At 44.5% G+C, this 20553-nt stretch overlaps 1 protein-coding gene across 3 annotated transcripts in view; it reads left to right on the plus strand.

The window, feature by feature from the left end:
• The window catches only part of PHKB (phosphorylase kinase regulatory subunit beta), a 1437099-nt gene that overhangs the window by 559270 nt on the left and 857276 nt on the right, over positions 1–20553 (plus strand). For all 3 annotated transcript variants that reach the window (XM_078669366.1, XM_078669365.1, XM_078669367.1), the window contains one exon: positions 1995–2110. In XM_078669366.1, coding sequence (XP_078525492.1) covers positions 1995–2110 — 116 coding nt within the window. The remainder of the gene's footprint in view (positions 1–1994; positions 2111–20553) is intronic.

The following is a 20553-nucleotide window of genomic DNA, read 5'->3' on the forward strand; positions in this document are numbered from 1 at the left end:
TGGAGTCAAGCTATCCAGGCTGATGAAGGCTGATAGCCAGAAACCAGTCCTTGGATGCTTGATTCCGGTCTGGGAAAGACGTGGCTTGGTAGTTCGGACTGGACTGTTCCCATGAGGCACAGGGTCAGAGCTGATTTGCATATAGCCAGTGTCTAACCCAGGGTGGTGTGGAGTGCAAAACAACGATGGATTTAGGCCCAGATCCTTGTACTGGGGTGAATGAATGACATTGTTCTACATTCTGTCCATCAACTGTGTTTTTTGTTGATTTCAAAGCCATGTTCTATGCAGATGAAATCCTGCTCAGTGTCAGATCCCAGGCCTCATTCTGTTCCTGATGTCTTGTAGGTTTGATCGGCTTTTGCAGCCTTTAAGTTAAACAGGACTGGTGTAAGAAGCAGCCCAAGTGGCACAAATGCAGCTGAAATGAAAGAAGTGTGGCTTCTACTGGTTCCCAAGAAAGCTCCCTAGGTGTCCAGGTAAATAGAGCTTAGGATGGAGTGGTATTAGACCATATGAACCCCCTGATAGAAAAGAGATTTCAGCAGATGGCTTGAATTCCAGCTTTCTACGTGGGGAAGTCCCCAAGAAGTGAAACTGCTGGTAGCTGTAGCCCCTGTATTTAGCTGTATGCTTAGCATACTTCATCTTCGGATTCCATTGCACTTTCTTCACTACATTATTAGCAAGACTAAGACCTCTGTCTGGAGGGGTAGATGGCCCAGTCTTAAAGTAGCGAAGTTACATGTGACCTAGCCAGGAGGGCTTCAACTTCCAAGCATTGGACTGTATCACCCGGCAAACCATCTTTGGCAAATATTGTAGTGACTGCACTACATGGTGTAGCCATGCTTAAAAGAAAGGTGAGCCTCAAAATATTATAATCTTGGAAATTATTATCCCTTTAATCCACCAGCCCAACCACCTATGCTTTGCTGGATGTAGGGTGATACACTGCAACACACATCTGGAATAATGCAAGCCCGTTAATTGATTGCAAAGTTGCATGCTGGAGTTACAGTTGGTCTCATGACCTGATGATTATTCTACGGTCTTTAACCAAATTCAATAATTTTGTCCAACGGTGTAGGACATTTCAAACAGATACAGTGGTTATAAATCCTAGCCATATGCAAAAGTTGGCTTGCTGATCAGCACATCCGACACTGAGGCACAGGGTCACGATTGTCAGCAGCAGATTTGGGGCAGCGGAGACTTGCATCCTTAGGCAGTGGAGAAATCTGCTACCACGCCTGTGATCTAGAAATGCTTTTCGGAAATGACAGAAATAGCATCATATGAATAAATGATATACCGAATCAGGAACCAGATGCAGATATATGACTGCGTATGAGGTCATTGACTGGATCTAGAAAGTTCACAAATTGGATTGTATTTTCTTGGATGTTTTTGACGTCTGCTGACAGTTTTCTGAATATGATGGTTACACCCTGATTTGCCTGAATATAGATCTTGTATCTGATAGCCACAGAATGGGCTCTGAGTTCATTGTGGCTGTCTCCCATCTATGTGGCTGTTTCCCTCTCCCGTATGCCGCAGATTCCTAAAGTAGTACCGCAATATCGATTCACATCGCACAAACCCATTGATCCTGCAGTATCAATATGCATACTTTCATGTTTAATTTGTTAACTTTTCTTCACAGCCAAGAATTACTATGATCCACCCAGCATGGAAATTAGCAAACACCTGGATTTTCAGATTTGCCCCTGTAACTAAATTTATATTGTTGACCACCTCATCTTACATTATTAAATATGGAGATGCCGATTTCACGTTAATAAAACTATTAACAGCAAGCAAGAATGTTGTTAAATGCTTCCGGAAAGGTGGATTGATGAAGGTGCATAATACTCCCAGTGTCAACTCCCCTTTTCCTTAAATATGTGCTAAGCAACATTAATACTTTAATGTATCATTAGTAATCACTTCAATTTCTCTTGATATTGATATTTTTTTCTTCTCTGTTGTAGGTGTCATTTATCCAAAATCTGGTCTTCTGCGTGGAAAGAGCTTACCGGGTACCTGATTTTGGAATTTGGGAACGAGGAAGTAAATACAATAATGGAAGCACCGAATTGCACTCCAGGTACTGTGGCAGAACCTAAATCAAACTCGGTCTTCCTGACAACGCCAATATGCAGTGGCATTTATCACTGTGATGGTAGCTAAGTTAACTGAATCAGTGGCAGTGATTTCTTCATTTTTTGTTGCTCCTACTGGTTGTTATTGTCATTTAATTGCTGCCTCTTTAGTTTCCATTGGGGTGCACACTTGCTTTGGTCATATTCTCCAGTTGCATCAGACAGCACATTGTCGTGGGAATTACTAGTGCATGTGTCTGTTGCCAGAATGGTCGAATACTAACCAGGTCTGGCCTACGAAGAACTAACTCTTCATGAACATAACATTTTAAAAATGGTATCCTTCAATATGAGAATCCGGAATCCTTTGAACAATAAATACATCGAATTGTGCCTATCCTTTGGTATCATCAATGTAAGTGTCAGGGAGACAGGGCCGTTTCTGCCATTAGGCAGGACTAGGCGGCCGCCTAGGGCGGCAAAAGGTGGGGGGCGGCAAAAAAACATGCAGGCAGCAGCAGCACCTATAAGTGGAGTGCAAGCGCACCTGCTTTAGAAGGAGTGGCAGCGTTTCCAGCCGTACCTGCGCCATCGCCGAGTCAGTCGGTTTAAATGTTCAGAGACATTTTCATTCACTTCGTCAAAACCGTAAAACATTCATAAAGGAGCTTTATGCGATACACAGTCTATATTATAGACTGTGTATCGTATCGGCTTTGATTGCTGTAGCTAGAAGTGTCAGGGGAAGAAGAGAGAGAAAATATGCTGGGAAGGGTTCCTTGCAAGGGTCTAGCTTGAACTTCTCTGGAGGAGGATTCGTGCTTCCAGCCAAAGTGTGTGCTTTAATAGCTGAACCTCCATTCTGCTTTGTAATATTTGTTAATAACTCCATGGTAGGTTTGGTGTGGAATGGGATTCAAATATTGTATGACAAATGACAGGAGGATCACCACGGCTGCATACATTTGTTATTGAACGGAAGCGCCCCCTTGCCAATCACAATTTTACTGCTCTTTGCAACCGCCACCTGAAACACTTCATCAGCAAGTGTCAGAGTCTGGCCACCCTTCAGAGACAACAAAATGCAGTTGTGTGGCCACTGGAATACAGGAAGTGCTCATTACTAAACTGGCAGAAGCCTGACACCGGTATGCTATTGTTGTCCATTTTTTAAAGGAAATAATTTAAATAAATGTCTGGCTGCCTATGAGGTCATTTGGATCACCACTACATTTAATGGAAAACCATGTCCTATCCACATTTTGGTATTGCATCACTATAAAATGCTGTTATTGTAGCCTTCAGATTTTAGCTATGTTCACAATGTGATCTGTAGACCTGTGGATGAAACTTGGACTTTGTCTGCGACAAATCATTTCATGTATTTGGGTTCCTTATGCTGTCTAAATGCAAAATATTGTTTAGTGGCAAGTTAGGCTACTCAGCACCTATGGATACAGAATTGATTTACATTGGTGTGCCATGTTATCTAAGATTTCCTGATTGCAAGAACGGTAATATACATGTTCTCTCTTAAATGGAGGGACTCCAGAGGGGCCTTTCAGATAAACTGTTTTAGTCCGTCTCCATGTTTCTCTGCTGACCTGCATTGTTTAAAGTTACCTTATTAACAACAATTCTCCTTGATAGCTGTAGATGTGAGTGGGCTCTTTTGTTTGCACCAGTATTCCTGCTTGACAGTAGTGGCTCGTGATAGGAGTGCCGTGGCAGTGGGGCGGGATGGGGGAGGAGCTGGGTGGGGGGTAGTAAACTACGGAATATGGCCCAACGGAGGTAAGTAAATAAATAAATAAATGAAACTAATTTTGTTGCAGGCACTGCATCACATTTGGCAATGCAGCGCGCGCAATGACATTTCTTTTATTTATTTAATTGTTTACTTACCTCTGTTCGGCCGTATGCCGTAGCTTACTACCCCCCACCCTGCTCCTCCCCAGCCCCGCCCGCAGCATTCCCACCACTAGCCGCTACTGCTGCTTGATGAGTATTATAGAGACACTGCAAAGAGAAATCTTTCATTCAAGAACTTGTATCCATGGAGGGTGCAGGGCCAGAATGTCGTAGTCAGAATACAATCTGGCATAAATATCTTTTGCTAAATTATCTCCCAATTGGAGTTAGTAAGAGAAATTCTTAATTCAATAGACGGATATTTAGGACAATCTACTTATGACAGACTATATTTCTGACTTTGATCTTATGGCATAACCTCCATGGTGGTAGATAACATGTGGAGGTGTGCACACTCTATATTTCTTCCTCTCCCTGTTGGTCACTCTCTCAACCTCCTTTTTGCTCTGTGAGGGTGTGTTCATTTCCGGTCTATCACACATCTCTTGTACGTAGTGCTTAATTTGAGCAGGTGGTTTCCGGTGCTAAGCACCGATACCTAAATGTCATCTCCGGCACCTATGATAGTCTGCCACATGGTAGCACTGGTGGTCTATTTTGGAGATGAGCACAAACACAGTGGTTTATTAATCCAATATACATTAAAAATTACTACATCTGCCACCTTAGCCATTCTTCTAACACTGGGGGCTTGGAATATTCTGAATTGTCACTCTGTAGAGGTGTGATGATTACTAGTTGTGTTTGTACTGTCATTGGCAACACTCGCAAGGGGCAATGGGTGCTGCAAGCTGCTGTGGCCTCCTGGCGAGGGGCCTGGCTCTTATGATTCGATGTTCTACCAGAGCTGGGAAGGGTTCGCTCTGGCTGGTGTGTCTACAATGATGCTGAGAGAGGAAATGTATGTAGTAGCGTCTGTGGCCTATACAGTGTTCTCCAGGTACATGGAATAATTCTTCTAGCACGGATGACTGGGGCGAGAGAGATCGTAGTAAAAGGGAGGGGGCGGCATTTTTCAATTCTCGCCTAGGGCGGCAAAACACCTAGAAACGGCCCTGCAGGGAGAAACCTGCCAGCAGTTCAGTTCCATACTCATGCTGATGATCCAGGTTCTGTGTACTCTTTTGTCAGTCCCACAGCATGTACTGGTGGAATTATTTTTCTTTCTTTCTTTATTATTTTCTTTTTCTCTCTCACGCTCATTTTTATTCTGTTAACCTTTTTACATATGCACCTGAGTTCTTTTTTCGGTTTTCCTACTCTCTCTTTTTCACACGCATTGTGTGCCTGGTTTAAAACAGTGGCAGATCTAGATGATACTCATAAGAAATGTCTGATGTATTTGGGTTCAGAGCGCTGGGTGGTGCACTGAACCATTTGTGAAAATCTTTCAGCACATTACAAGATAAGACTGGAATAGTAGCTTCATCACACATGGCTCTTGCTTAAAACTCCCCAAGAAAAAGCATGTTCCCACTTGCATGAACACGTGTCTTGGCACTGTCAAGGACTACTGTCCCCGCATAAAAATGCCAAGGAAGACTTGGTAGCAGTGTGGCAGAAATGGTAGAGTACAAGTATGAGGCAAATAATTTAGGCTCGCGGTTCTTTGGAGTGCACCCCACCACACGTGCCTAGTCCCTGCTCCATGTTCACATTTAGATCCGTTATGGAGGTAGGTCCTCTGGAGGGTACTGTCCCTGGCAAGAGGAGACATACAGGTTTAGACTCTTGTAGCAATGACTAGGTCACCCAGACTGTTTGATTCGTTGCAGCCCAGGGGGAATGGCCTCTTTGATCCTGGCAGCGATTGATATGAATATATTCTCCAATTTCTCATCCGTGAAGAATGTTTAGACTTATTTTACATCCCAGAGCCTGGGTTAAACCCCTAATGTCCAGTGTTATCAAGCAACTGCCCCAAAGATAGCTTTCCTTCTTCGGTGTCTGCGATTATGTTTTCAGGACTTCTAGTGCACTGCCCCTTCTTGAGGTTTATCATCCCCCTCGCTCTTATTGCAGTTTCGGGATGAAGAGACTCCAAATCGTGTCTTCCATACTACTTTTGTTTAGGCTATTTGTAATGAAGAATGTGGTATGGCCAAGTAAAAGTGTAGTCACAGAAAGCCCTCTACACCAACCAATGTTTCCTCTTTCATAAAGAGAGCATACACTGCCCACAAATGAAAAGCTAGGCTGCTACTCTTCAGAGAGACAGGATGTAACTCAGGTTCAGTTTGCCTGTTTTTTGACGATGTAGGTTGCACCTGGGGTTAGCAGCGCATTCAATATATGCAAGACAATCTTTCCAATTCCAGGCGTCTCCTCCCCAAATCCTTGTGTTCATGTTTTACTGGATTAGTTGAAGCTCACAACGGTAACGCCTAGAATGCCCTGGGTTTTGTAAGTGAATGTCCAGGACTGGATGCTTGGGTATCCTGACCACACTGAGCAATTTGGCAAACCTGATAGTGCCACAGGCCTTGAAAATCATTTAGAGCTCATGGGGTACCATCAGTGACTTTATAGACATCCAAACCACATGAACAATATTAGAACGGGCTTTTACAACTGATGGTTTTAATAGTTCCCTGTTTATTCCCGGTGTATTTGTTATTTTTCATGGATCACACCACAGATGCTGCCTCTAACAGGATGAATTGTGTAACCTTGCCGAGACTCAGTTGCAAGAATGTTTAATAACCAGGAATTTGGACCTCACTTGTTGCAATGGCTCTCGTACAAGGCATGAACAGTCTCGATCCAGAACTGAGTTGCAAGCATGCCTCCATTTCCACTTGTACGAAACTTGTGCAGTGTAAAATAATCCACATCTGCACGCTCTGGCAATTCACTGATGGGAAAGTAAATGTCTTGATTAACCCCGGGGCTTTTTGTATCTGCGCCTTTTTGAAACAATATATTCTGAAATAATGGATGTAAGTACTTTTTCTGCTTCATTAGCCATAAAGACGATATGGCTATGAATATTTCATTATCCCCCCGAGGAAAAAACCGACATTAAGAGGAGCAAATAATAGCACTTGTCTTTTAATGGCAGCCTACGACAAGTAGGAATAAATGAAGACGCCCACACGTTGTTTTCATAACTTGTTTTTATTTCTTTTCCCCCAGCCCTCGATCCATCAGGCTTTATAAGCTCCAGATCCATTTAAACCGCGTTTGTTAATGTATTTATATATTTGGGGACTTTGCATTTGAGAGTTGAGTTTTACATTTTGCAGTTAACAACTTTTCTAATTTCTAAGTCGATGAATTGTCATCAAAATATATTGCTTAGGCAATAGTCTCCTCTGTTACAGATTGTTGTCAAGTTTGTGTTTGAAGCAACGCTGAAAGCCCCAGGCATCCTCTACCACACACGGAGGAGAGGCAGAGTTCAGTGGAAGAGGGGTTGCCACTGGTGTGCATAAAAACTGCACTTGTGAATATATTTGAAGTACTTATTGGTTTGAGCTTTGATGTTTATTTTGCTCTTGGTGAAGGTGTTTTATCAATTTACCACAGTCACGAAGATTAGGTTACCTCTACAAACGGGTCACTTCAACCCAGGAAGCACAATTTATTTTCAGTGGAGAGCAATAATGCCTGCTTTTGTTGTACCGCAAGAGTGGCATGAAACTAGGCACGGTCCAAAACCTAAATATAGATGGACTGAAGCAGATTTTAAGAGTTTTACAATATACCCTGTATTCCAAATAGAGCCCTGTAAGTGGCTGCTACCGAATGGGGTTGGTGAGGCGTGGGGGGTAGGGGAGGGGACTGAAAAAGAAAACGCTTACCTGGGGACGGCTGGTTGTCACGTCTCCTCCGTCCTCTTCATCTTCTTACTGTCTGGAGTCCCGGCAGCAGGAAGCACCCAGGCTTGCCGAAGCCAATCACAACGCTGCAAAACGGCACGTAAATAAGCTGCATTGGACGTCACCTGAATACTTCCACCTCATCTAGATCTGTAGAGACCTGAGGGCGGCAGAGGAATGTGGGAAGAAGTCATCTGCTATTCCGCCGCCTCCATTGGATATTTGTTCTTCCAAAAAGCTGTGATCACTATTAAGCATCCTGTTACTTGTAATAATGAAAGAAGGCAGCTCCATAGGGCCCAATTGGTCCAAAGGCCTTGTTGAAACATTCACATCTGCCACAACAGAATGACGATTCCCTTTCATCAGGATGGGCCTTCTTGTGCTATCATGGCCAGTATCAATAGTGGCCCTAGCACCAGAAGACGCTAAGTTAGTAACATTACTGGTACGCTGTTTCATTTTGGCTACGTCTTGATCTTGAGCACCCACAAACAAAACGAAGAAGTTGTTCAGAGTTGTAGGTGGCCTTTTGTTTCTTATTTTTCATTTGCTGTGGCACATTTGCTGCTTATCTCTTACCCGTTCTGAATATGGAATAAAAAAACACACCACTAAAGAGTGTGAGCCCAGCCTGTTGCAGCCATGGATGGGTCTCGTCTGCCCTTGGCCCAGGCGTGACGCAGGTTTTCGAGAGTGCCTTTTCAGGCATCAGCGGTATTTGCCACCTCCTCCTCCTTGGCCATGAGCACTATGGGATCTCTAGTATCTGCTCTACACACACAATGTCCTTCATCCTTATTAAAACATTCATGTGTCACGGATGCATTGTGTATTTTTATTTTTTGATTAATTTAGTGCAAAATACCTAGGTGTCTGTGCCCGCTGACCAGATGGCAGAAATGCAGAGTTTCAGGACTGGTTACAGGGAGGTAATCCCATTGGAAGAACAACTTAGATATCTGGTTACTTGTACATTGCATGATCCTGTCCTGTCAAATAAGTGCATTCCATAGAATCTTATCCTCAAACAGTTCCTGGCTGTCAATCAATAGGAGAATGGGGGATTCATGTCCAGAAGACTCTGAGTTTGATATGTTATATAATCTGTAACATTTGAATGACCATCACCCTGTGAGGGTTTATATCCCTTATCCAGTTTTGTTAAAAAAAATATATCTATTGCCTGGACAGGAAGTCAAAGGTGAGCCTATCAGTATAGGTTTCAATCATCTAGATAGCGCCTGTCTCGAGCACCTGTATTTTAAGCAGAAATTTAAGTACAACTGTTACCATAATCACAGTTTGCTATTACTGTTTCACGTCAAACTTTTAAACCTTCTTGATACACTGTTATAGCAACTGCTTCAAGTATGAGGAATTCGGAATGCAACACCCCATTTTGCATAAGGATCCAAACTTGATATCTGGTCATGGTATGCCGTTGACTAAGTATGCTAGCAGCAGTGAGTGGCAGTTTGCTCCTATAAGCAGAAAATTGTTTGTGCACATTGGTATAGTGAGAACCAGCATATGAAAACACGTGTAAATCATGGATCGATCGCTTAATCTCATCATGCCACAGTTTGCTTGTGTGCCATAATTGTGAGCACATACTAAGGGCTATATCAATGACTGGATATTTACATTTTACAACTAGATAAACTCTACAGTCTTGTTTGAATCAAAATGGTATGACCGATCTATGCATGTAAGTTTGGCCTACATTGCAGGGCGTCATGTCTGTGAGGTGACGGGCACATTGGGTATGGCGCAAGGCTGCTCTCTCGAGCTGTGACACTCTGGTGCAGGTGGGCTGCAAGAATGTATGGGACTACCATGAAGTAGGTCAAGAAACCCATCTAAACCCAAAAGATGTAATTCAAGTCTATAAGCTGGATGTTCCTATCCACTGGCATACCATTCGTTCACTGGGACCAGGTGTGCCACAAGATAATAGTTTCAGTGCTCCTTCTATCATCTCCTTGGGTTTGCTTTGTTTGCCACAAGGTAATAGCCATACAAATACAGAATACCAAGGCCTCCATCAAATGTCGACTTGTGAGCTGAAGCGAAAGCCACACGATGGCTCCCACTCACCCTGGCAAAGGATGTCAATTTCGAGATAAGGGCCTGAAACCACATGCGTGGAAATAGGATGAGGGTAATTTGGCAAGGCGTATAGATACCGGGGGCGATACATCATTTTAACGCCTCAAAGGGTTTAATGGCAGAAGGGAATATTTACGTAAATCATGGTCCAGTGATGAGGCTAAGGGGTAGAAATGTAGGGACCATGCCAAGACTGGAGATGTGAATCCCTAAGTACATGAAGGAGTCGCATCTGATTGGATATCAGGACACCAATGCCATCCTGCAGCATCATCAGCGACCTCCACTAAAACTGAATTACTGGCATTCACACAGAGACCAGATGCCTCAGAATAGAGTTGGAGGAGCTCAAGACATCTGGGACCTGATGTTTGTGGTTTGCTGAGGAAAAGCAAGACTTTGTCAGCGTAGTAGAGGGCGATCTGGTCCTCCACACTTCCACCTCATAGCCAACACCTAAGTTCTGCATCGCACCGCATCCGGTGCATCAATGGTTCTATGGCAAGGGTGCTGACCTTTTAATGTGGTCCAAGAGGCGGTTTACTTTCCAGAACACAATTCTAACTATGTTGGAGAAGAGTTAGGGACTGACTGAATAAGGTGACAGTCCCCATAACCAGGGTGACGACGATGCATAATTGTTCAAGAAGCCACCCTGAAATCATAGCAATTGCTGTGAAGAGCTTGTGTGGGGAATACCTGAAAGGAAAACCCGAAAAAACAACATCCCTGTACAAAACAACATACCCCTCCAACATCCCCCTCCCCATATTTCCTTCCTCGAAGCATTGGTCTCCCCTGTGAAGAAAATTATACAAACAAGCTGGGGGCGGAGGGGAGCATGTGATCCAGAGCTCCATTGCCCTTGTAGCAATTTCTTTGACTGACCGTAACATTCAACAAATGAAAGAGAAGCCCACGTGCACAGTGAATTTAGAGAAATCATCTCAGGAGAAAACGTCTACCTGTGCCAATCCAGTTTGGCAATTCGATAAGTAATTATACGTTACCAACCTGGGTCGGGCCTCGCACACTGCAGCCTCCAAGATCAAAGTCTGCATATTGTCCTGAGTAGCTCCTACATGAGACAATCAGGGCAGAGAATCCGGCAAGCTGTCTGTGGATTTCAAAAGCACCAGGGTATCCAAAAGGGATGTCTCCTGGTCTGCACAGTGTTTCGCCTGCCGGAGTCAGACTCGCTGATGGTCGTCTCCCCCTGCCCCGCGACGACTACTTTTTTCTGGGATCTGTTGTGCCGCTTGCGGGGTTCCCAGGCAGGCTGGAGTGGAGTGCGTTACCTTGTTTCAGAGTCCGCCGGGTCCACAGAGCCCAGTAAGTAAGTATTGAATAAGTAAGTGGTGGAGGCAAAAATTACTTTAAGCCGGGTGGGAAAAAAGAGCATTTAGTGGATGTTGAGTGCCTGGAGGTTTCGTTGTACCTCCTCAGAGGAGCAACAGCACTGCTGAACTGCCCTGTTGTAGTCAGAAAATATAAAAATCTTTGCGTGGAGTTTCTAAGGTTAGGTTGGGTCCGGACCTCACGGATAAAGACATCACGGTCTGGTGGTTGAGGATGTGAACCACAATCGGACAGGGAGGGGCCCCCGGGGGAGGCTTCTTGGTGAGAGCTCTGTGTGCACGCTCCACAATTAAGCAGCAGGATAACTTGTCAGAACCAATGCATCAACCATTACTCCAGGAGGTCGCCCATTCTGGATCCATCAACTCCCTCCGGTAAGTCAGTGAGGTGCAGATTGTTCCTCCATGATCATATTTCATCCGGTTGTCCAGAACCGCCACCTTGGATAATAATTGGGAAACCTGTGGCTTGAGAGTCACCATGTCATCTTCTTTTGTTGATATCCATGTCTCAGCTTCTGTAACCCACTCTGCCAGCTTGTGAAGATCCTGTTGTGGAAGTGAGAGGTCAATAAAGGATGCCATCTACTTTGGATTCCTCGGACTCCCTGGAGCCCTGGATTGCTTTGAGGGTGGATGTCAAGTCTGCAGAAAGCTGCTTCAGCAGATTCTGCGGCGGCTCCCTCGCTGAACTTCTTTTATCTGACGTGGAAGAGATATACTGGTCTATCTTTGTTTGGGCTGACTTTGACACTAGGGATTTGTCGTGCACCCATCTCCGAGCAAAAGATGGCACGGAGTGCGGAGTGGAAGGATGTCAAGGAGCCGGCCTCCTTGTCATGGAGCAGCAAAGACAGCCTGCTCAAAGGAGTGTTCGCCAAGGCCTAGATTGTCTTGCACATGGCCCAGAAAGGTGAGTCCAGATGAACAAGTAATTGCAGAGACCCACAATGCCAACCCGCTTGACCCAAAGCAGCACGAACAGTTGGCGTAGGGTAGCAGTATGGAGGCACTCGAGGAGGAAGGGGAGGGGCCACTCCGATGCTTGTCCGATGGCTAAAGTTCAAGCAGTCGGTAGCCAAGGAGCAAACGATAATCTCAACAGGTCACCAGCAGCCCCTCTGCCATAGCCACAGGGAGCAGTAGATTTGCAAGCCAAATTGACCCCGCACTCAAGGTTCTCCAGCAGGCATTTGCCTGGAATCACCATGCTTGTGGATCGAAAGAGAGTCCTCCAAGGTGGACAACGCTTGTATGGCATCAAGTGTGGCCCAGGTGGGGGGGGCACCACCAATACAGGCAGCGCACTGCACCGCGTGTGTTCAATTGGCCTGGGATACTAAATGGCTCCCCCCAGTGGGGTATTTCAATGCATGCTGGCACCTCCACGTATCTCTTCTTTACAGCTGTGCCAGTCCAATAGATTCAAACTGGGCGGGCCCCAGGCCCCTCCGTAGGGCACACCACCCACTCGCACCGGAACGCTTCATATGGGGTCTCGGGCAAGTTCAACAGGGCTCCGCAGATCGGACCGCACCAGCTGCGATGTAAGTGTATCTCTCGGAGGAAGTCAGGGCTACCTCAGCCATTCCCTTTGGAGGAACACTTTCTCAGTCGCACCACGTGGCTGCACTATGCACGAGGTAGCTGGAGGTCAAGGAGCTCCGCAGAGACCAGGCCCAGTACCCCTCTACCAAGGCTACAGAGGACCCATGTCAAAGACCACAGGGGGCCCACCCAAGTACCCCCCGCTGTGCTTACCAAAACGTGTCGAGCCACGGCGGAGATCCAAGCAGCTTTGCCAAGTCTGCGTCGGTTTCTGCCACTCACGGGGGGCTGTGAATAATTCCCTATCTCAGCACCGTTGGCCAGCAAACACCCACAGGTGGGTCCAGAGAGTCCAGTCTACTTTACCTGCCACACTTTCGGTGTTTGCCGATGGAGAGCACTTCGGCCTCCATCTTGATGGTTTCCTGTCTCCTGGGCTGGCCGCGTTACGCTGTCTCCGCCGCTTTGCCGTTGGCAAAAATGGGGTCACTGTAAGCTTCCAGTGTGTCCTAACACTAGGAGTGTCAACAGGAGGGGGGGGGGAATCTTTGTTGGTGTTGTCAGGCAGGATTGCAGTAGATTACATTTGGGCAGCCGGAGCTCAATAAAAGTTTGCCTGCCATCTTGATCTCCTTGGTCACATCCCAGATGGGATATCACTTTTAGTGACAAAAGTATTAGAGAGCAATGGGTCAACTTTGAATGGGTGGTTCCAGTTTTGTCGAAATGAAGTAAACCAGGACAGCGCTACTTCCCTGATACTGGCCAATGTAGACAGTCTTATAGTTAGTAGCTGAATTATCAAAGTTATTTAAGGCTGCTAGAATGTCCACAAAAATCAGGTCACAGTAATGTCCCTGGTCCTGAGAGGTAAACCGTTTTTCCCTTATGTTCAACAGAGTGATTTCAGTGCCCAGGCCGGGGCTCATGCCCAAATGAAAGGCATCTTAGGAGGTCAATTAGGAGGATATTTGTCTGTCTATGGGTGGGGACTTGGCAGATTGAATTGGCGTGTGACAGCTGTTTTAGGTGCCTTTGCCATGCAAACAAGACCAGTGAGGGGTGCATTAAGTCACTGCTCGTATAATCACCATGACAGCTGGTGAATTAACTCAGTGGGCTAATGTATTCACGTGTGTGTAGCCCTGAAGGCTGCAGGCTTAAATCACATCTGTTTTACTCAGCCTTTGATGCTTCAGATTCGGATAAAATGAGGACCTAAGAGCTGATTAGTAATTTACACAAATTGTTATTGCCTAATTTTTTAATATGCTCAGGAAAGCACAGTCGCCAATTGATAATTCTAGGGTAGCCCACATACCCCAGCCAGGGTTATGGCTTGCTAAAAAATGTAAAAACAACTTGCTGTCTTATCTTTCTTAACTACTAGCCTCGGTTGACTGTGGAAACAAAATTCAGCTAAAAGGAAAACACACTGGTCAGTAAATAATCAATTACTAGGGTGAAAGTACTTAGCCAAAGTGCACATGGCCAGATCCTGATTTAATTTTCTCCAAAGTATTTCAGGAGTGGAGTTGGAAAAGTAAATAACCCTCTTGTAATATTTTGGGGGAACGTTGCACGTTGCCCACATCTTCTTGGAGGAGTGTGGCTCAATGGTTAGAGCGGCAGACCCTGATGCAGAGTTCTGGCCAGGGTTCGATTCCCGCCTCGGCGGGGTCTCGGGCTCAATTTCCTCGGACCTGTTAATTCTCGCCTCGGTGCCTATTCTAATCACGGGCTCCACGCTGCAACTCTGGGCAATAGCTTGCTTAGCCTCCACACCGGCCCCAACAGCGCTAAGGATGCCTGGCTTCACCCTGGGGGTGCCCAGGAGTGGACACTTCACAGGGAAAGCCAGGAGGGGTTCCACAGCGGTATGAGTATCAGCGCCAAGAAGCTGCATAGGCGACGCCACAAGGTAACCGTCTGGTGACAGTGCGCTCTATAAGTACCATGACATTTACATTTACATTTAGGACAGGAATTACAATAATACATTTGTCCGTCTAGGGTTTGCCAGACCCACTACTGCCCTGAGGTCGCATCACTCATGTTTCCCCTTCTGGTGTTCTTATTAAATACTTGAATACGTTCCCAACACAGCGGGAGAGAGAGAGGAAGGAACCTTTTAATACACTTAATTGAAAATGTAATATATTCTGTGTTTCTAATATTAACATCTCTCACTTCCAAGTAGTTTCGCCTAACTATTCCTAGGATACTTCAAAATGTAACACACTGTGCATTACATTTCTGAAAATTCAGTTCAATTTTATTCATGCACAAAATATATAAATGCTTTCAGAAAGCGAACTGAAAACTCCAAAACAGAAAAAAAGAACTTTCATTAAAATCAGTTGCTTGATAATTTACAGACTAAAAAATCTAGTATTGAATGTGGCCAGCCAAAGTGTCTCAGTTTTCTTGGCATGCATATACTTCCTAAAGACCTCCAATTGCAGTGGGATCAGGTTTCTAAATGTTTATCAAGTAGACACTCACTTCTTGCGAGTACGAGCATCAGTCGACAATCATCATCTTACTGGGAAGCCTTGTCACATTGTTCACCATGTCCCTTCCTCGCAACAGTTGTCCTTGGAGTCCGGCATTCCTGGCTTGTCAATGTAGTGATGAGTCTGGAAACCAGTCAAGAACCTGTAGCTCTTTTCATTCAGTTTGTCAGATCAAACGTGAAGTTGCATACACTTATAAATTCGAATCAATTCTTCTGTAGTATTTATTGAGAGAACAGGAGCCAGGGATCAACCTTCAGTGATGATTTAGTGTGGAAGAGAAAGTAAGGTTCTCAGGCCACATTTTCCTCTCCCTATTACTAACCCCCGGCTGATGGGGTAGCTTTCTTTTACAGCTGATCCTCTGCTTAAATGTCCTTCCATTCTCCCACCTCGCTGTTGTGGATAGAGCGGAAAATCTCCCAAAAATTCTTTTGACCAATCTTCAGCGGAGAACCTCTGATGAGCAGGTCATGGTCTTGCCTCGTGAGGTACATTCTCCGAGTGAATATCTTTCATTTGTTTAGGGTTTCTCTCTTGCTACACTCCCCTTTCATACTCCTCCTGGGAACCTGGCGGTGGTTAAGTGCTGAGCAGCATGTTCACCGAATTCTGAGGCTTGACTGTCGGAAGAGTAAAGCCACCCTAAGGTCCATTAGAATGCCAGTCGATGCAGATGTTTGACCCTAGTGTTATTCCGAAAAAACTATATTTTATTTGCATTAAAGCTCAGTCAAATATTTGGCATATCATTGCTATGAATTCCTTGAGGGTATCATTGTGATAAGACAGCTAAATGGACTAATGCTCTACTGTAGACACTTGTGTCATCCGACTTTCACAGGTTTACACCTTGTTTTTTCTATTAGGGCTTTCATCCTTCTGTAGTTAATACATTTATTACTATTGAATTGAGTAATATAACTGTTATTAAAGCACTTTGCCTCTTTCATAGCAGAGTGCCAAATGAACGGCCAGTTAATGTTATTATCTTGTTGTTTAATATTATATTGTTGTTCATGTTTTTTTAGTAATGTTACCGACAAGTGTAGAAAGATCCATTGCAGCTACTTTGTAATTGTATGAAATTCAATAATGATCTCTGCTTTAAAAGCCTACAGATGGTAATTAACACCAAATGGACCACCAGTCGCGTGATGGGCATATATTTATATATATTTACAAGATAGGGTAAGAAGTGAGCATGAGGATCTCTGTTTCCGTTTGTCTTTTCTGTGCTTACTGTGACTCACTGGCATTCGAAGGAGTATACTATGGCTTTGTAGAGGTGGAAGAGAGACTACCTGCTATCCCTCCTGACTCAACCCACACCTTATTTTACTACTATGATCTATAAAATAACACTTCAAGACTCTTCCCTCCTCCTACTCATCCCAAACCTCATTTTACTGCTATGACCTCCCTATTAAACCCTCTCTTGACTCTTCACTCCTCTATCCCTCATTTGACTCCGCCAAACCTCATCGGACTAATAAAAACTCCCAAATACCTCTATCTATACTCATCACTCCTCTATCCCTCCTTAATCCTATTCAGTCAAACTAACAGACTCCCATGTCCACCACTTGAATTGACAACATATAGTTCCCTATACTGAGCCACCTCTTGGGTTCTGGAGTAGCGTGCTACTTGCCGAAAAGTGCTTCATAAGGGGTAGTAAGCGTTATATAAATGTCATTACATGTTCAAAAGCACCCATTCACATAAAATAACGAAAAGAAGTATTTCTAAGGAACCTTTGCCTATCTTGGCCAATTTCTATAAATTACAAGAAATGATTGGAACAGAAGGAAACCACATGCAGAACTCCAGACGTGTATTTATGTATTCAGGCATTTTATAAAGCTCTATGAGCAAAGTTTTAGTTACTTAAGAGCTCTGACAAACGTAAACTAAAGGGAAGTTTAAGTTCTGATGATTGGTGTTCCTTGTTCTAGGTTGCTGAATTCCTTATTCATTTTAAAGGATCATTAACTGAGGAAGGTTTAGAATCTACCACCAACATAAATGAAGTTCTGGTAGTAACGATTTTGGTTGAGGTGAAGGTCCTAGAATAACTCTTAATATTAAGGCCTCATTAAAGACTGTAACAGTAAATTAATAATGCTCAAGTTGATGTCTGTTTGTAGTGGGGTTTTTTTGCACGATAAGTTTCTGGCACTCATCCAGGAATGGAGGGGTCCTGGCAGTTATGCTGCAGAAGTGGCACTCTGTGCACTTTTTCTCAAAGCACATCCATCCAAGTAGGAGCCGGTCATAGACATAGCTCTGCAAAGTCTCAACGTCCTCGGCTGGGCTTGGACTCTGTGCTTAGTCAGTTCATGGATGCAAAGAAAATGTGGAAAGTGAGAAGTGATGGGGAAGGCCAAAACCGTAGGGGAAATACTTGACTCGACAAGGCACTTGAACCTGTTCATTTCTTTAGTGAACTCCCAGTGGGTTTGGAGCAGTCCCTGATCTAGGTGTTATTGGAAGAATACAGAATTGCCCTGAGCTGACAGCATAAACTGCTCCTTCTGAGCCCATGTTGTGCAGATATTGTCACTCGTACTATGTATTAAACATCCCAATTAATGTCATCAATTTGTAGAAAAAAACATTGACACCCCTTAAGAATTTTAAGATGCCCGTAGCAGTGTTCACCTAGAGGTAATTTAGTCTGCAGTGTGTATTCCATAAAGCAGTTCAAATGAAAGCAAATCAATTGGCATCAGTGCACAGAATTGCAGTCTTGGTGCTGTGTACATGAAAAAGATCTGGTTGAGATAACATTGAGTGGAGTATATGTTTATAGCTAAATTACCAGAAATACCACAGACTGCTTGCATAAATGAGTAAAAACATGGTTTATCATCACGCATGGCACAGAAAAATAGAATCTTGGTTGTTGAAAGGTATTTGCTGAGCATGTGTATCATGGTTTTCATATTTCTGGTTTATCGAGTGCATCTGGAGCTCTTGTTATATTTGAAGCCAGGCTGTTCAACTTGACGTGATTAATACAATCATTGACCCAACCAATCAATTTCCGGTGTTGTGTTGGCCCTCTGTGACAAAGTGTATTTTAATAAATTCTGAAATGAATGCTCAGACGCCAGTGTGATGAAAAAAAATGGTTGCTTAGCAGATGCCAAAAGAAGCTGGATTTATTGCAGAAAATAGCTCCAGTAAATCCATGCAGTCCCTGGTAATTTAAAAATGAAGCATCAAATGAACCCAGCAGTGCTCAGCTTTCCGTTTTGCAAACAAAAGGTGCTACCTCTGTCATGCATGGGGAACGAGGCGCTATTTGACGGTAGTGATTGCATGAATCTCATTGCAGAATTAATCCTTTCGGGACTATCCGCCTTGGTATCTGGGATCCAAGCGCGGCTTTCATTAATATTCCAGGTTCGCTATACCACAGGATTATTCATTAAAATTAAAAAGTGGTGTTGACACGTTAATGATTTATCAGTTTAAAAGCGGCCTCGCTGTTCTCTGCTATTGAGAAACGCATTCTTCACAGTGGTGTCCAAGACAGCCGCTGCCTCGCCTCCATGCTGAGCGTCTCCCTATGCGCGACGAATATTAAAATGGCGGCGGGCTCTTATCTCGGAAAATGCACAGACTAAAGATGTATGTAAACAGTCATGGAGCTAGAGGCAAATATACCGTGGGTGTGCAGGAATGTGCTTCACAGAGAAAGCCACTAAATTGAGCACAGGACGAACCAGTATTGACAAAGCCAATACTGCTGGCTTTCGTTTACTGATGCATTCAAATCAGCCCACAATATTTGTGTCATGTCACTCTGACCAGCAACTGGCTGTTGTGTGGTGCCGAACGCCAAACTCCCGCTTCCTGTTTGCAGTAGCCCTGCCCCTACTACGCCAGAGTCCGCACCAGTCCAGTGCACCAGTTCCGACGAGGAGAAAGACGAGCGGAGCTGGCTGGTAGTGAAAAAACGTAAAAAACGCCATACGGCCTACAGCAGCCTCCACGGATACAGATACGGGTACGGGGAAAATGGTGCGCACAACAGAAGTAAGTGCCGATTTTGTGTGAATTTATGAAAACTGGACTGCCTGACGGATTACTGATCGGATTGTTTGTTGCTCTCCCCGAGCCTTTAAAGGGCTAGGACTTAACCTGGGAGAACCAAGAGTTTATAATCCCAGAGTCAAGCATCGGGGATGGCTCCCAAGAAAACCAAAAATACCCTGGAGCATAAACTGAGTTCAAGAGCAATCTCAGTGGACTCGAGAGCCTCTGAAGAAAGCGGAGGGAGCCCATAGCCGAGACCAGAGGAGGGAATAAAGAAAAAAGCAAAGAGAAGCGTGGCCGTAAACAAAAAACGGGTGGTACCGCCTCAAATTCGATAAAAGAATTCGCGGGGAAACATTTTTAAAACGTTTTTTCACCAGCGAAGGTCTTTGACATAGAGATAATAGAAGCCGTGCCGCAGAACGGGAGTGAGAGTAGGAGTGGGAATGGGAATATCTCTCTACCTCTTGAGGAGCATACAACTGAGTCACTAATCCTGGCCACTCAGTCTCTACAGCTCTTACTGGACCAAAAGGGAGTCTCGTCACCACGGTTGTCCTCTTCACCACGTGATCTGTTTACTTATGAGTCGGAGACAGGATCCCGGGTTTGCCCGATTTCAAATGAGGACATGAGGATACAAGAAGAGGGTACACCTGGTAAAGAGTTAAGGCCAAAAAGAAAAGAAAATAAAAGTCCGCTTGAGAACCAGAAAGCAGTGTTAGAACAAAGCGTGGAACTGAACTTAACCCCTGAGTTAAATCTGGAACTTTCCGCATCACCGGCTTCTTCAATGTTGGACCTTATGTTAATATTACAGAGAACTCTACTAGGGCTTCTAGAAGCTACGCTGTCAAAGAATGACATTTTAAAAGTACAAAAAAAGTACCTAGCCAAGATAGAGGGTGAGCAACAGGGGATTAGATGTCAAATGCCATCTATGGTAAGACCTGTCCCAGACCCCGACCCACAGCCCTTCATAGAGGAACACGCTGAATCAGCTGATTTACCTAAAGAAATACATGAGGTTTACATTTCAAAATGGCCAATGAGAGTAGTAAGAAGAGAAGAGGTCTCCAGATTTGGGCTAGCAAACAGAGTGCGACAAGTAGGAAGGAAATCACAAAAAAAGGGGAGTGACAAAACAGTGAAAAGATCAAGCGTTGTTGAGGCG

This window comes from Lissotriton helveticus, chromosome 12 (assembly GCF_964261635.1).
Source record: "Lissotriton helveticus chromosome 12, aLisHel1.1, whole genome shotgun sequence".
Taxonomy (NCBI): Eukaryota; Metazoa; Chordata; class Amphibia; order Caudata; family Salamandridae; genus Lissotriton; species Lissotriton helveticus.